The 16281-nt window shown below is 47.4% G+C and overlaps 1 protein-coding gene across 4 annotated transcripts in view; it reads right to left on the bottom strand.

The window, feature by feature from the left end:
- The window catches only part of LOC140409039 (potassium/sodium hyperpolarization-activated cyclic nucleotide-gated channel 1-like), a 478762-nt gene that overhangs the window by 109239 nt on the left and 353242 nt on the right, over positions 1-16281 (bottom strand). For all 4 annotated transcript variants that reach the window (XR_011940266.1, XM_072497079.1, XM_072497078.1 and 1 more), the window contains one exon: positions 4467-4707. Coding sequence is in view for 3 of the 4 variants with exons in the window: in XM_072497079.1 (XP_072353180.1) it covers positions 4467-4707 (241 nt within the window). In the remaining variant the exon portion in view is untranslated. The remainder of the gene's footprint in view (positions 1-4466; positions 4708-16281) is intronic.

Below are 16281 nucleotides of genomic sequence, written 5' to 3'. Positions count from 1 at the left end.
AAGGAAGAATGCTCATCTCTTTGATGAAGCCTTTGCCGATCTGTTCTGATATCCTGTGTGGCTTGGTAGTAAATATTGCTTGATAATGCTCTTGTGAAACGCTTTGGAATATTTTACTGCATTAAAGCTGCTATATAAATGCGAGTTGTTGTCAGTGTTGGTGTTTCCTCTGAGACTGCAATTCCAAAAGAAGTTCAGTAGCCTCACCAGAGTTATTGCAACTACTCTCTTATTCTTTTCCATCAATGTCATACAACCAGATGGATCAGGTTACCCCACCCCACACAGTCTCCAGATATTCCTGGTGGGGTTCTGGCTCTTTTTGCAAACTCATATCAAACAGGTGACAGGGAGGTAATATCTGACAATCCAGTAGCCAGCATTTGATCTGACAGCCTGGTTACAATGAAGGTGGTGCAGAACATTGGTGCAGGAGGAATGAATCATAACTGCTGCCAGTAAACTGGGCTTAGACCTCATGTTGCCTGTGGCCACACCACAAACATTGAGGCTATAGAACTTCTTTCCAATCAGAAACATGCCAGAGTGGCGATGGGAGTATGCAAGGCAATATGAATGCAATCAAAGGCAACTGCATCTGTCGAAGCCTGTAGTGCAGGTAAAGCCTAAAGCTTCCTTACCCTGTTTTTCTCAGGAAAGAGACATCAATGTTCCTCTTCATGTAAAGAATCCCAGCAATCTCACTGATGCAACATTGAGATTTGACCTGTTGCACCCAGGCAGAGCCTGTTGCATTAAAGTTAAGGACCATGATGACCCTGACAGCCATGAGCATTGTTGCCCATGCTATAGGTTTGTGTTGTGGCTGCCACAGGTGACACTGCTTCGTGACAAACTCCTTTGTGAACCAAAGTCATTTCACACATTACTCCTCAGTGACATTAAGACTGAAGTACTCTCTGATGGTCAATGGTGGCAATGGTGTATTTCATAGAGCTGTCCTACTGCTGCTCCCTCTTCTCCCAACTGCTTCTGCTCCCTCTCCTCTTCCCCCACTTTTCTCCAGTCCCAAAGGCAACCCGATCAAACCACTGATGGGAGCAGTAAAAATGTATAAAATGCAGATATAAGCAGTCCAACATCAACAAAAGCTGCTTCACAGGAGTCTGAATTCAATTGTAAAAAGCGTAAAGCAGAGAAAAAGGTAAGGAAAAAGCAAACAAGAAAAACCAGTATGGAGGATGAGATTTTTAAACAGCATTGCATATAGGTCCTTCTTGCCTACAACAAGGGTAGAAACCTTGGGCGAGATTCTCTAATCCCATAGCAGTGTGTCCACGCCGTCGTAAACGCAGTCGCGTTTTACGACAGCGTGAACGGGCTGACCCCATGACTAATTAACGCCGCTCCAGCTGCTGATCCCGGCGTGAACTGGGCGCTGCGGGATCCATGCATGCGCAGTGGCGCTGGTGCCATCGCGCACATGCACAGTGGCACCGGTGCCAACGCGCGCATGCGCAGTGGCTTCCTTCAATGCGCCGGCTCTGACGCAACATGGCGCAGGACTACAGGGGCCGGCGCCTAGGAAAGGAGGCTTGGATACCCATATGCTGTCTGCCATTTTGGACCCTCAGACTCCAGTTTCATGCTTGTAAAATGGGTGTAGTATGATCCAATTCCTAGACTTCCAAGTTCATAGGCTTCTTTGCCATTATGATCGAGGCCTTCTGATTAACTGCATCAGTTGCTTCCTTTCTTTTGCCCATTGAGCCAAATTTACTCTAAACTTCACCCATGCCCCAGCTTTGAACGTGCATCTTTCACTAATTTCACTCTTATCTCCTCTCATGCCTTCACTGAGCTCAGCTTGACACGAAGTCCATCTCCCACTCCATCAATCCTATTCCCATTAAACTGTTGCTTATCCAACTTCCTCTCTTTGCCCCCATGTTTGTCGATACCGTAAATGACTCTCTCTCTTCAGGCATCATCCCTCTGTCTTTTAAATCTTCTCTCATCTACTCTACCCTAAAAATAACCCTTCCTCACCATCCTTGCAAATGTCACATCTACGATCATCCCTTCCTCTCCAAATTCTGTGAATGCGTTGCTATCTCCCAAACCTGCTCATCTTTCCAAGAACTCTACATTTGAATCCCTTCAATCTAATTTCCACCCCTGCCGCAGTACCGAAAGAGCTCTTATGTAAGTCATGAATGACATTGTATGTTACTGTGACTAAAGTTGAACTATCCCTCCTTTTCAATTTTCCACAATTGTCACGCTGGGTGGGTCTGCTCACACGGTCCCACCTGAAATGCCATTTCTTCCTGTTTCTGCACCGTTACCTCAGGTATTTTCCAAGGATCTATCTTTGGTCCCTTCCTCTTTATCATTTAACATGCTGCCCCTCGGCGACCTCATTCGAATGCACAGCATTGGTTTTCACACACAAATTAATGACAACCAGGTTTACCTCACCATCACCTCACTTCACTCCTCCAGTGTTGCTAAATTATCATACTGCTTATCAGACATTCATTGCTGGATGAGCAGAAATTTCCTTTAATTAAATCTTAGGAAGACCGAAGCTCGCTCTGAACATAATTCCCTTGTTGCCGACTCCATTCCTCTGCCTGGCAGCAGTCTGAGACTAAACCAATCTGTCTGCAGCTCAGTGTCTTATATGAGCCCAAGATAAGCTTCCGCCCACATATTAGCATTATTGGAAAGACTGCCTATTTCCACCTCTGTATTATCACTTTCCTTCACCTTGTCTCAGCCTATCTGCTGATAAAGCCCTCATTATTGTCTTGTTACCTGTAGACTTGACTATTCCAACAAACAACTGACTGATCTCCCACATTCCATCCTCTGTAAACTGGTCTACCAAAACTCTGCTGCTTGTGCCTTACCTTAGATCAAGTCCCATGTATCTATAGCCTAGGCATACAAGGCTATGGGCCAAGTGCTGGAAAATGGGATCAGAATAGTAACCTGGTTGTTTTTAACTGACTCAGACGTGATGGGCTGAAGGGCCTTTTCTGTGTTGTAGACCTCTATTACTATATAACCGTTGTCCTCACGGACTTGCATAGTTCCCTGTCAAGCAATGTCTTGATTTCAAAATTCTCACCTTTGTTTTCACATTCCTCCATAGACTAACCTCGCCCAATCTTTGTAATCGCCTCCAGCCTCACAACCCTCCAAGATATATGGGCTCATCTAATTCTGACTTCTTTATCATTCCCTATTTTAATTGCTCCATCACTAGTGGCTGTACCTTAAGTTGCCTTGACTCTAAGTTCTGCAATTTTCTTCCTACCCCTCTCTGCCTGGCATTATACAAGGCACAACATAACTATAGGTTGTTCTTTTACAATATGGACCAATTTTTCAACATCATATATTTGTAAAAAGAAAACTGACAGTTTTCATTTTAGTCTTTTTGGTTTAATCACCAAGTTGAATTCTCCAATTATGGGTAAACTAGATAAGTAAATGAGGGAAAAAATAATGAAAATTTGGGTGAGGTGATGGAAGGTGGGAGGAGACGTGTGGAGCATAAATACTGGTGTCGACCCGTCTTGTCCAATAGTCTGTTTCTGTGCTGTAAACTCTATGTAATCTTGTTGTTGGTTTGTGTAATATTGCTCTTGAGGTTCACACAGCATGAGTATGTCTATCAGTCATTATGAATCTCTGAGGCTCTCATGCTCACCCTTGACATAGCCCAGGAATTCTTTACGCAGATGGAAGAAAAACACTGGCTGACCAAGTTCATCACATTTATGTCATGATGTTTAACTGAGCAGGCTATTTTCCGGGTTCACTGTGGAATTAATTCAGGAGAGATTCAGTTCGGCTCCAAAGTAATGAGCTGAGAATTCTGGATCCAGGCGGAATAAAACGTCACAGGACATTAACTTGAATAAATCCTACTGGGACTCGCGGAAAATGCTGACACCAATCATTTAGAAACAGAAACTTCTGCTTCACTGGTACAAAAACATTTTAATGTGAAAATAACCACATTTCTCAGTGAAACTGGCCTACTAAGGCACCACAACCCAAGCAAAACCATTTTGAGCTTCGGTGATTTAAAGGAAATTCATTAGATTCACTTGAAGGATAAAGGAAACGGTGAGCCAGTCCTTGAGGTAAATAATGACCCTCAAACCGAGATTGGAGGCAATTTCTGCCAATTCTAGCTAGGACTCAAATTTACACGGGCGCAGTGGTTAGCACTGCTTCTTCACGGCGCTGAGGATCCGGGTTCGATCCCGGCCCCGGGTCACTGTCCGTGTGGGGTTTACACATTCTAATGTGTCTGCATGGGTCTCACCCCCACAACTCAAAAAGATGTGCAGGGTAGGTGAAATTTACTTTTAAAAAGATTCAAATTTACAATACTAAATGGATAACTTGTCATGACAGCTTATGTTTCAGAGTTTGGGACAAGAATTTTAGTCTAATTTTTGATGTAAAATACAGGCGACACTGACCTCCAAAGTAAGAACCATCTGATAGCTTCATTTCCTTGCTGGATTTGGTGATAACAGTCGCCACCCCATGCTGAATAAAGTACATCTTCTTTCCGATTGTACCTTCTCGCACAATGTAATTCCCAGGCTGGAACACCTCGAATCGCAGCTTGCTCAGCATGCTAGTCACAAAACTTGGGTCAGCGTTTGCAAACAGGGGCATGGTGGCAACCAGCTTCCGACAATTGAAGTTGACAATTTCCTGAAACAGAAGAAGGTGGACAAACCTTTATTAAAATGCAGCAAGGCAGTCGATTGACCTTCTGAATATGACATTTCCTTTAGTAGGATCAGGGACATGAACTGTACCCGGCATACCAAATCTGTATAAATAACTAATCGGATGGTAAATGTCAAAGGGTTTGGGAACAGCATAAAACATAAAGTAATTATATATTTTGAAGAACATTTTTCAAATTAACTGAACAGCAAACACATGCACCTGGAAGGGTGAAAGGGTTAAAATACTCTGTTTCCAGACTCCGCAGAATATTTAGGCAGTTGACTATTGGGAGTGGAAGAAAAAGTGGCATATCCTCCAGATTCTCCTTGTGTTTATAATAGTTTTCCTCATGGGATTAAATTTTAAAAAAGAAAATGCAGAAAAAGCAGCTGCTTAGTAAAGAAAATCCAACTATCGTGGCTTTTGTGAGTATTAATACAGCAGCAGCAGTGCCATATGTAGCTCCAGTTTTTCATGAGGAATCGAAGGAGCTCTGAAACGTTCACCTGGATAGAATTGGAAACTACAGTCACTTTAATGGGAGGAGGAATTTGGGGAGAATCCTGCTTCTTCCTGGCTATTCCTCCCTTTTTCTGAGCCCGGTAAATTATAATTAGAGGGACATCACATATGGAGCAGGAATGGTGAGGTCACCAGGCTACCTCAGAGCCTCTGCCAGTTCCATTCAGTGTATGAGAGCAGTAAGGATGCCTGCAGGAGACATGTGTACTTACTGCACAGGGCAATAAGCATGACTCAGAATGTCATATCTCAGAGAGATAGGCTGGTGTTTGGAAGTGAATACTGGCATTGCAGCTATGAGAGTTCTGAATTTTCCCTTTACTATAGGCACTTAAGCCAGACTAACACACATCCCTATATGACAATGGAACGGCAGAATCCTGCTCCAAAGTCCATGTGCTTCTGAAGATTCCCAAAGTGGTGTGAATGGCCATCCCCATTATCAAAAATGTTCCAGATCTCCAGCAATGAAGCTGGAAATCCAATTGTCTAAGCCAGAGACTTATTTTCCTTCTAGTTAAGCAGCATTTTTTAGATAAATGTGAAATCCAGTTGATAGGGTTGTCCATTTAGATTCTCTCCAAGAACAAAATTGATTCTTAATTCTACCCTGACATTTCAGTTACACTGAATCCCATCTACTCCTTGGCTGGTACTGGCTAACTCAATACAGAGACGATAGCACGGTGGTAATGTCATTGGGTTGGAAACCCAGATGCCCAGGCTAATTCTCCGAGGGTCACGAGTTTGGACCCCACCATGGCAGCTGGTGGGATTTGAATTCAATCAATACATCTGGTATTAAAAGCTAGTCTCATTAATGGTGGCCATGGCAACCATCATCAATTGTTAAAAAATCCCACCTGGTTCACTGACAAAATCTGATATCATACTTACCTGGTCTGATCTGCATGTCATCTAGACCAACAATAATGTAGTTATCTCTTAACTGCCCACTGAAATAGCCTGGCAAGCCACTCATTTCATTAGGGATGGGCAACAAATGTTGGCGATGCCCACATCGCATGAAAGAATAAAGGCGGAAAAGAACAGACCGGAGATTGAACCGAGGAGCAGCACGGTAGCACAAGTGGATAGCACTGTGGTTTCACAGTGCCAGGGTCCCAGGTTCAATTCCCCACTGGGTCACTGTCTGTGCGGAGTCTGCACGTTCTCCCCGTGTCTGTGTCAGTTTCCTCCGGGTGCTCCCGTTTCCTCCCACAGTCCAAAGACGTGCAGGATAGGTGGATTGGCCATGTTAAATTGCCCTTAGTGAGCAAAGAAAAGGTTAGATGGGGTGTGGTAGTATGTATTGGGGGTCATGTGGGACTGGAAGCCCTAATGTCATTGGCTGACAGATCCCGGGTCCTGGTTGGCCGTTGACCTCATACTCCGCCCTGAAGGCGAAGTATAAGAAGCCGGTGCCTTCCCCCGCATGCCAGTTTACTATCGGGCTGCTGGGGAACAGACACGCTTAATAAAGCCTCATCGACTTCACTCTATTTGTCTCACGGAGTCTTTGTGCGCCACATGGGGTTATTGGGTTACGGGGATAGGGTGGAAGTGAGAGCTTAAGTGGGTCGGTGGAGACCCGATGGGCCAAATGGTCTCCTCCTGCACTGTATGTACTATGTTTATGTTCTACCAAGGTCTTAATTTGTTTTACTCTCACAACAAGAAGTGTTTTACACAAAAAGCCCTTCGTCAGAAAGATTTTCAATGCCTCTTAAAAATGTATAGTTGCAGGTGTAATTTCCAATGTGTTGGCGCTAAAGCCATATTTTTGTTGCTACAAGTAGAATGGTAGCCCAGTGCAGAATTAATATTCCCCTCCTCCCCACCTTGAAATCTATTTTGTTTTATAAGAAATTATTTCCTGTCCAAAAGCATAAAATGTGATGCTTAAATGTTATGGCCCAAAAAACATGACAATTTGTTGCTATTGTTGCAGTCACTTTTGGACTGCCAATATCTGAGAGCAGCAATAAAAAAAGTGGCGTAGAGCCTTGGCGGCTACATCTTGTTAGCAACGCAGTGAAATTCTTTAGGACTACAAAACATGTGCAGCCATCCATAATTGGCATTGCTGATTCTTGCCAAGGTAACTACAGAAAATACCTGGTACAAGCAACACTGGTGCCTTCAGAAATACATGAGGTTCTACAGGGGCAATTACTCATATTTGCATCAGACTATGAGGTGCCAGCAAAATTCAGCAGCATCACAAAGATTAGAGAATAAGCCACTCCGTCTCACATATCATACCATTTTTAAACTTTAATAATGTGGTGCTGGCATCCGGGAATAATAGCTGTGAATTTCTATGTGTGGTATTGATACTGTGTTTGTTTTTCCTATCTAAAGGCTATAATTGGAACATACATCAATCTCTCATGGATATTTCCTTCCACAGGGTTTTAAATTAGATTTCAGTGAGTAAAGCTTCAGGTTTCTCTAAATATTCAGCGTAAAAGCAGAGTATTTATAGAAATATTACTGAAAATCCAATATCTAAAAAGCATCTATGGGCTTTTCTAAGTCTAGATTCTGTAACCGGATCCAATCGTCTTGGCTACAGCTACACTCAAAGTAGCATCAACTTTAAAACAATTCTTAATGAGAGGATCTCTGAAATCAGCTTTGACTCTGAGGGTGGGATTCTCCTTTCCGGGACACCAGGATCGTGTTCCCAATTGGGATGGAGAATCGGGCGTCGGGTGAAATCGGGATTGAGGCCGGAATCCGACCCGATCGTGATGCTTCAACCCCCCCCCTCTGGTGGCGGGAACGAGGTCCACGACCTTGCGCCAGGAGAAGCATGCAAATGAATGCAAGTAGTCTTAATGACCTATTTGCATCCAATTATCAGGACCGGCACCCTGTGCTGCAATCCTCCATGATTTTCTAATCCCCGCGGCAGGGAATCATATGGGCGTGGATCAATTGTGGTCTCTACCAGAGTGGCCCTGGCGTGGTGGATCTCGCAGTGGGACAAAGTGGTAACTCCCCCAAGGATTTACCCCTTAGCCCACTGCGAGGTCCTCCATGTCAGGGCCACGCCGGTACAGACCACCCAAGCCCAACCGGGGTCCCCCCTCCCCCACGACAATGTACTGCCTGTGATTGACAGCTTCTACAAACAAGCTGCAGCTTTGATTCATTCATTATCCCTTCATGGTTCAGTGGCCTATGTGGAGAAACTCCAATGTTTACAAACATTGACCACATCAAAGAGAGGTAAGTGCAATGCAGTCACATGCTTAAATGATTGGAATGGACTTAGTGCTTGAAATGTACTTATCTCTCAGGGCTGATTTGAGGGATAGGGGTGTGGCAACCATAGGACCTCGCTATCGGGCTGCCTACTCAAAATGGCGGCCCGATAGCGATATTCCCTTGGGAGTCCTCTCTATTCCACGCCATGCATAAATTTGCAAGGCAAGGAACATTGAACTGCTTGCCAGTTTGCGCAGCCAGGAGGATCTAAACCTGTTGCAATTCACCGCCGGTGGGAGAACATAGGGCGAGATTCTCCGTCCCGCCGCACCAGATTTCTGGTGCAGCACGCCCCGGGATTCTTTGTCTCGCCAGCTGGCCAATGGGGGGGGGCTGGGCTTGATGTTGTCAAGAAGGTTATATGTCAGCCACCTGAGCAACCAGAGCTGCCGACCTAAAAGACCGGCTTGAAAAAGAGATCCTTCAGGCTGAAGGATCCAATTTATTTTAAAGCCGGTCTGTCAGTGTCAGGTCAGTTTCACTGAGTTGCTGCACTGCTTCTGATCTACGGGCAGCTTCATGATCCCAATTTTCAGTTTTGAAAAGCCTGCCAGGAAATCATGAGTCTGCCTAAAGGTCAGAGCAGCAACAGCAACTGAGAGTGTTCTTGCTTGAAAAATTATGAGTAAACCTTATATTATTTGAACCAATTGGATGTTGTGTTTGCGTGTGTATGTGTTGGAGAGAGATTAGATCCACTGGAGGGGGAACTGGAGGAAGGTTGGGAGCGAGGTTAGAGGGGTTCGGGAGTAGGTTAGAGAAGAAGTTTGATTGAAGTTGGAGGGAGTAGATTGGAGGGGAGGCTGGAAGGGGTGTGGGGGGTAGGTTAGAGGGTGAATTGAGGATGGGTTTGAGTGGAGGTTGAAGGAGGTTGAAGAAGTGATTTGGTGTGGTAAGCTACAGAGTTGAATTGTTTTCTAAGTGATTTCTTTGTCTCCACTTTACTAACATCAGTTGATTGCTCTGATGAATTATCCTTTAAAGATCAGCATTGGGCCTCCAATTTCACCACTGTCACTTTCACTCTGGCTCCCAGGTTTCTTGAATAGAACACAAAACCTGCATTTATACAGCAGCTTTCACAATGTCCCAAATAGCTTTGCAGCCAATTAAGTACTCTGGTTGTGGTTACTGGTATAATGTCAACGCAATGTTATCAAATGGCAGATGGCTTGAGGGCTCATAACATGTATGTTCCTATGTTATTCTGGGATGGATGGGATGAACTGGCCTGGCCTTTGTCATCCATAATTACCTTTTAAACAGAGGGTGGAATCATGTCTGGAGCTCTGTCCATTTTGTTGTTCATGAAAGTTACTCTGTGAAGGTTTTGTGGGGTGATATTGCAGGGACAGGAGTGCACAATGGGCTCAAAGTAACCTGTTTACACTGCACAAGATTCTCAAGAGTCTTTTGCATTGATTTCAATCTTGTCCTTTTGTCTACTTAACTTCTATCTCACTCTATCTTGGTTTATTGAATGAGTTATGAGTTTTTTAAGGTATTGAAATATCGTGATAAAATTGTGTTGCACAATTGAAAATTGAAATGATATTGTAGTGAAGCAGCAATCAGCAAAGTCTTCAGACTTGCTGATCAAGAAAACAAAGATACAAGTGTGAACCAATAAGTCTTTGTCCTCTGGCCTCTTAAAAGCTGTGTCGCACAGAGACACCTGAGGGCCCTAATGCTTTTCACTCACAGTGAAGATCTACATTGTTCAATTATTCACTTTGTTGCTCAGGAGTCTACATCAGGATAATTTAGAATCATAGAATCCCTATCGTGCAGAAGGGGGCAATTTGGCCCATCGAGTCTGCACTGACCCTCTGAAAGAGTACTTCACCCAAGCTCACCGCCCCGCCTTGGCCCATTAACCCCTTAATCTAACCTACACATCTTTTTAAACAATAAGGGGCAATTTAGCATAGCCAATCCACCTAACTTGCACATCTTTGGACTACATCCCAGAGTACTTAAGGAAGTGGAACTAGAAATAGTGGATGCATTGGTGGTCATCTTTCAGGATTCTATAGACTCTGGAACAGTTCCTGAAGATTGAGGTGTAGCTAACATAACTTCCCTATTTAAAGGGAGGTGGAGCAAAAGCAGGGAATTATAGACCAGTAACTCTGACGTCCATAGTGAGTAAAATTTTAGAATCTATTATCAAAGGCTTTATAGCAGAGCACTTAGAAAACAGTGGCAGGATCTGACCGAGTCAGCATGGATTTCTGAAGGGAAAATCTACTGGAATTCTTTGAGGGTATAATCAGTAGAGTTGATGAGTGAAGAGCCAGTGGATGTGGTTTATTTGGACTTTCAAAAGGCTTTTGACAAAGTCCCACATAAGAGATTACTCTGTGTAAAATTAAAGTGCATAGGATTAAGGGTAGTGTATTGAGTTGATAACAAACTATTTGGCAGACAGGAAACAGAGAGTAGGAATTAACGGGGCTTTTTCAAATTGGCAGGCAGTGACTAGAGGGGTGCCAGAGGGATCGATGCTAGGACCCCAGCTATTCACAATATATATTAATGACTTAGATGAAGGAATACAATGTAATATCTCCAAATTTGCAGATGACATCAAGTTAGGTGGGAGGGTGAACTTTGAGGAGAATGTACGGATCCTTCAATGTAATTTGGACAAGTTGAGTGAGTGGGCAAATGATTGGCAGATTCAGTATAATTTGGATAAATGCGAGTTTATCCACTTTGGCAGCAAAAATGAGAAAGTGGGCTATTATCTGAATGGCCATAAATTAGGAGAGGGGAATGTGCAATGAGATTTGGGTGTCCTCATACATCAGTCACTGAAGGTAAGCATGCAGATACAACAGGCTGAAAAGAAGGCAAATGTTATGCTGGCCTACATTGCGAGAGGATTTGAGTACAGGAACCGGAATGTCTTGCTGAGAGTCTTTAACAGGTCTTGGTGAGGCCACACCTGGGGCGAAATTCTCCCCCAACGGCGGGATGCCCGCCGACTGGCGCCAAAGCTGGCGCAAATCAGACGGGCATCGCGCCGGCAAAAAGGTGCGGAAGTCTCCGCATCTTTGGCGGCCTAGCCCCAACATTGAGGGGCTAGGCCGACGCCGGAGGGATTTCCGCCCCGCCAGCTGGCGGAAATGGCGTTTGTTGCCCCGCCAGCTGGCGCGGAAATGCGGCGCATGCGCGGGAGCGTCAGCGGCCGCTGTCAGTTTCCCCGCGCATGCGCGCGAGCGTCAGCGGCCGCCGAAAGTTTCCCGCGCATGCGCAGTGGGGAGAGTCTCTTCCGCCTCCGCCATGGTGGAGGCCGTAGCGGAGGCGGAAGGGAAAGAGTGCCCCCACGGCACAGGCCCGCCCGCGGATCGGTGGGCCCCGATCGCGGGCCAGGCCACTGTGGGGGCACCCCCCGGGGTCAGATCGCCCCGCGCCCCCCCCCAGGACCCCGGAGCCCGCCCACGCTGCCTGGTCCCGCCGGTAAATACCAGGTTTGATTTACGTCGGCGGGACAGGCAGTTTCTGGGCGGGACTTCGGCCCATCCGGGCCGGAGAATCCAGCGGGGGGTCCCGCCAACCGGCGCGGCCCGATTCCCGCCCCCGCCCAATCTCCGGGAGCGGAGACTTCGGCGGGGGCGGGGGCGGGATTCACGGCGGCCAACGGCCATTCTCCGACCCGGCGGGGGGTCGGAGAATGACGCCCCTGGAATATTGGCCTGGATTCTCCGACTCCGCGCCGGGTCGGAGAATCCTCGGGGGGGACGCGAGAATTGCGCACCAACACCGGCTTCCCGATTCTCCCCCGCCGATTCTCGGACGCCTGCGGGATTCCTACCACGCCAGTCGGGTCTGTTGAAAGCAGCCCCCTGGCGATTCACCAGGCCACAATGGGCCGAGTGGCCGACGAGTTAGGCCGAGTCCCGTCGGCGTGGGTTACTCAGGTCCCACACGGCGGGACCTGGAAGGTGAGTCAGCGGGTGCCGTCCTGGGGGGGCGGGGGGATCCGACCCCGGAGGAGGGGTCCCCACGTGACCTGGCCCGTGATTGGGGCCAACCGATCGGCGGGCGGGCTGGTTCCGTGGAGGCCTATGTTCCTCTGCACCAGGCCCTATAGGGCTCCGCCATATTGCCCTCGGGCCGGCACAGAGAAGGGAACTCCGTGAATGCGCGGTATCATGCTGGCCATTCCGCGCATGCGCGAAAATATGCCGGCCATAGAGCGCATGCGTGAACTCGCGCCGGCTGTTCCGTGCCGGCTGGAGCTGCGGGGACCACTCCGGCGCCGACCTAGCCTCCTAGGAAGGGGAGCATTCCCCATTATCGGGGACCGTTGACGCCGGAGTGGTTGGCGCCGCTTTTCACGCCGGCGTGGGGACATAGCCCCATTATTGGAGAATCCCGCCTATTGTGTGCAGTTTCGGTCCTTATTTGAGTAAGGATGTTGTTGCTATAGAGGGATGCAGCAAAGGTTTACCAGATCGTTTCCTGGGATGGCGGGACTGACGTATGAGGAGAGATTGAGTCGGTTAGGATTGTATTCGCTGGAGCTCAGAAGAATGAGGGGGGATCTCATCGAAACCTATACAAGGGCAGCACGGTAGCATTGTGGATAGCACAAATGCTTCACAGCTCCAGGGTCTCAGGTTCGATTCCGGCTTGGGTCACTGTCTGTGCGGAGTCGACACATCCTCCCCGTGTGTGCGTGGGTTTCCTCCGGGTGCTCCGGTATCCTCCCACAGTCCAAAGATGTGCAGGTTAGGTGGATTGGCCATGATCAATTGCCCTTAGTGTCCAAAGTTGCCCTTAGTGTTGGGTGGGGTTACTGGGTTATGGGGATAGGGTGGAGGTGTTGACCTTGGGTAGGGTGCTCTTTCCAAGAGCTGGTGCAAGAGATGGGCCGAATGGCCTCCTTCTACACTGTAAATTCTATGAATTCTAATAGGACTTGACAGGGTTGATGCAGGCAGGATTATCCCGATGATGGGTGTGTCCAGAACCAGGGGTCACAGTATGAGGATATGGGGTAGGCCATTTAGGATGGAGATGAGGAGAAATTTCTTCACCCAGAGAGGTGTGAGCCTCTGGAATTTGTTGCCACAGGAAGTGGTTAAGGCCAAAACATTGTCGGTTTTCAAGAAGCAGTTATATTTAGCACTTGGGTGAAGGGGATCAAAGGATAAAGGGGAAAGAGGGATAAGGCTTTTGAGTTGGATGATCAGCCATGATCATAGTGAATGACAGAGCAGGCTCAAAGGGCCGAATAGTCTCCTCCTGCTTTTATTTTCCATGTTTCTAGGAGTCATTTGATCTTTTTACCCTCTGAGATTTCCAATAAAATAGAATCCAATTGCACCCCTTGTATGAAATAATTATTTGAATAATATCAAGGAGCTAGGCAGAAGGAACACTTCTGCTTCCACAGAATAGAAAATTCCTTGTGCAGTTTATATGGGCTGCAAGTATTGAATTGTAGACCCAAATCCCCGGCGGGATTGAGTGGCGGAAACCACTCCGGTGTCGGGCCGCCCCAAAGGTGCGGCTGCTGACGTCATCCCCACGCATGCGCGGGGGGGGGGGGGGGGCGGGGGGGGCGTGTCTCTTACGTGTCGGCCATGGTGAAGGCTGTGGCTGAGGCGGAGGGAAAAGAGTTCCCCCACGGCACAGGCCCACCCGCGGATCGGTGGGCCCCGATCGCCGGCCAGGCCACCGTGGGGGCAGCCCCCGGGGCCAGATCGCCCCGCGCCCCCCCCCCCCCCCCCCCGCAGGACCCCAGAGCCTGCCCGCGCCGCCTAGTCCCGCTGGTAAGAGAGGTGGTTTCTTTCACGCCGGCGGGACAGTCATTCCAGCAGCGGGACTTCGGCCCTTCATCGGGGGGGCCTGCCGACCGGCGTGGCGCGATTCCCGCCCCCGCCGAATATCCGGTGCCGGAGAATTCGACAACCGGCGGGGGCGGGATTCACGCCAGCCCCTGGCGATTCTCCGACCCGGCGGGGATCGGAGAATCCCGCCCATGAATTTACTGTCACCATGTCCATATGGTGTAATATGCAGAACAGTCACCAAAGACAGTGTCATTGACTGTACTGTGCTATAAATAACTAATGGATGTTTTCCTGTCAAATTACCAATATTGCATGGTGTTGTTATAGTAAATTTTGTACTTTCTGGTTTGTTTAATAGTTATGGTGGGATCACCACAGGGTGCACAAAAAGTAACACGATTATATAATTGTTCCTCTTATTATTAATGACCCATGCTGCATATATATTGGACCATATTTGTAACCAGATGCCAGCATGGGAGGTATCATTTTCCAAAGACCTTTGTGTCATTGCTTGGTGAATTGATTGGTGATTCTTGAAAGGGGGAAGAAAATCATGCATAATTGAGGAGAGGGTTAAAGTTGGTGTGGTGGGGAGGAGGGTGAGGGGAGGGGAATGGTAGGAATAAACGGTCTTGAAACAGGGGAAGCACCAGGACACATGAGTTCTCTTCCTGACACTTTCAAAAGTATTCATGGAATCAAAAAGCCAAAAACATGCTTTTTAAACATAACTACAATATTCTGCTGGTAAAAATACAGTCTGGTGTTCTCAGCTGTGCAGATCTGGAAAGTCATGATTACCAATGTAGGTCTGTGATGAGTTTGCTGACCACGGGTAGTAAGATCTAGAGAAGGCAGCCCATCAGCAACAGAGTGAACTCCACAGGTCTTGGCTGAGGACAAGATCAGACCCAGCTGTGGTGCCCTAATTCGGGAATAGACTCCCAATATCGACGGTATAAATTGGTTCATGAAGAAGGGTTACTTGGTTGAGGTTCTGAAAGTGTGGAATTGGGAGTAGGAGAACTCAATTCTGAGCTTCTAAATGCAGAGGAATGGCTTGAAGATATAACAAAGGGTGCAATTTACAGGCTTTGTTGCATCATTTAATGAGTCATTACGCTCATTTAAATATGCATGCGCCTGGGCTCCCGGGAATTAATGGCCTCCCAGTGAGGCCGCAACCGTGCGCCGTTTACTACTGGTCCACACAAAGGTGCACCAGCATAATGCCACCTGAGGGGTTTCCCAGGCCATTGGAGATCCCTTGGTAGTGGGGGACAGGGCAGGGTGTCACTCTGGCTCTCCCTCTGACACCTGGGCACCTTGGCACTGCCAACCTGGTGCCTTGGCTCTGCCACCCTGCTCCAGGGTATACCACTGCTGCCTCACAGCACCAGAGACCTGGGTTCAATTCCGGCCTTAGATGGCTGTCTGTGTAGAATTTACTCTTTCTCTCCTTGTCTGTATGGGTTTCCTCAAGGTGCTACGTTTCCTTCCATAGTTCAAAGATGAGCAGGTTATGTGGATTGGCCATGCTAAATTGCCCTTTAGTGCTCAAACATGTGCAGGTGAGGTGGGGTTGTGGGGTTACAGGGATAGGGTGGGGGACTGAGACTGTTGTCCTTCAGAGGGTCAGTGCAGACTCGATGGGCCGAATGGCCTCCTTCAGCATTTTAGGAATTCTATGGCTCTCTAACCCATCAGATCCAGGCGACTTATTGGCTTTTAACCCCATTAGTTTCCCTCGTATTTTTTGTCGAGTGATAGTGATAGTTATCATATTCATTTCCTCCTCCTTTTGCCCTTTTTGTTTAGTATTTTTCAAATACTAGAGCCGGGATTCTCCAATCCGGCGGCCAAGCTATGACGCCGGCTTGAAAAGTGGCGCCAACCACTCCGGCGTCAATGGTCCACGACAATCAGGAATGCTCCCCTTCCTATG

This window comes from Scyliorhinus torazame, chromosome 3, assembly GCF_047496885.1.
Source record: "Scyliorhinus torazame isolate Kashiwa2021f chromosome 3, sScyTor2.1, whole genome shotgun sequence".
In the NCBI taxonomy this organism is placed as follows: domain Eukaryota; kingdom Metazoa; phylum Chordata; class Chondrichthyes; order Carcharhiniformes; family Scyliorhinidae; genus Scyliorhinus; species Scyliorhinus torazame.
Note: the sequence above shows the minus strand (reverse complement) of the source record. Positions and strands in the feature narration are given on the sequence as shown.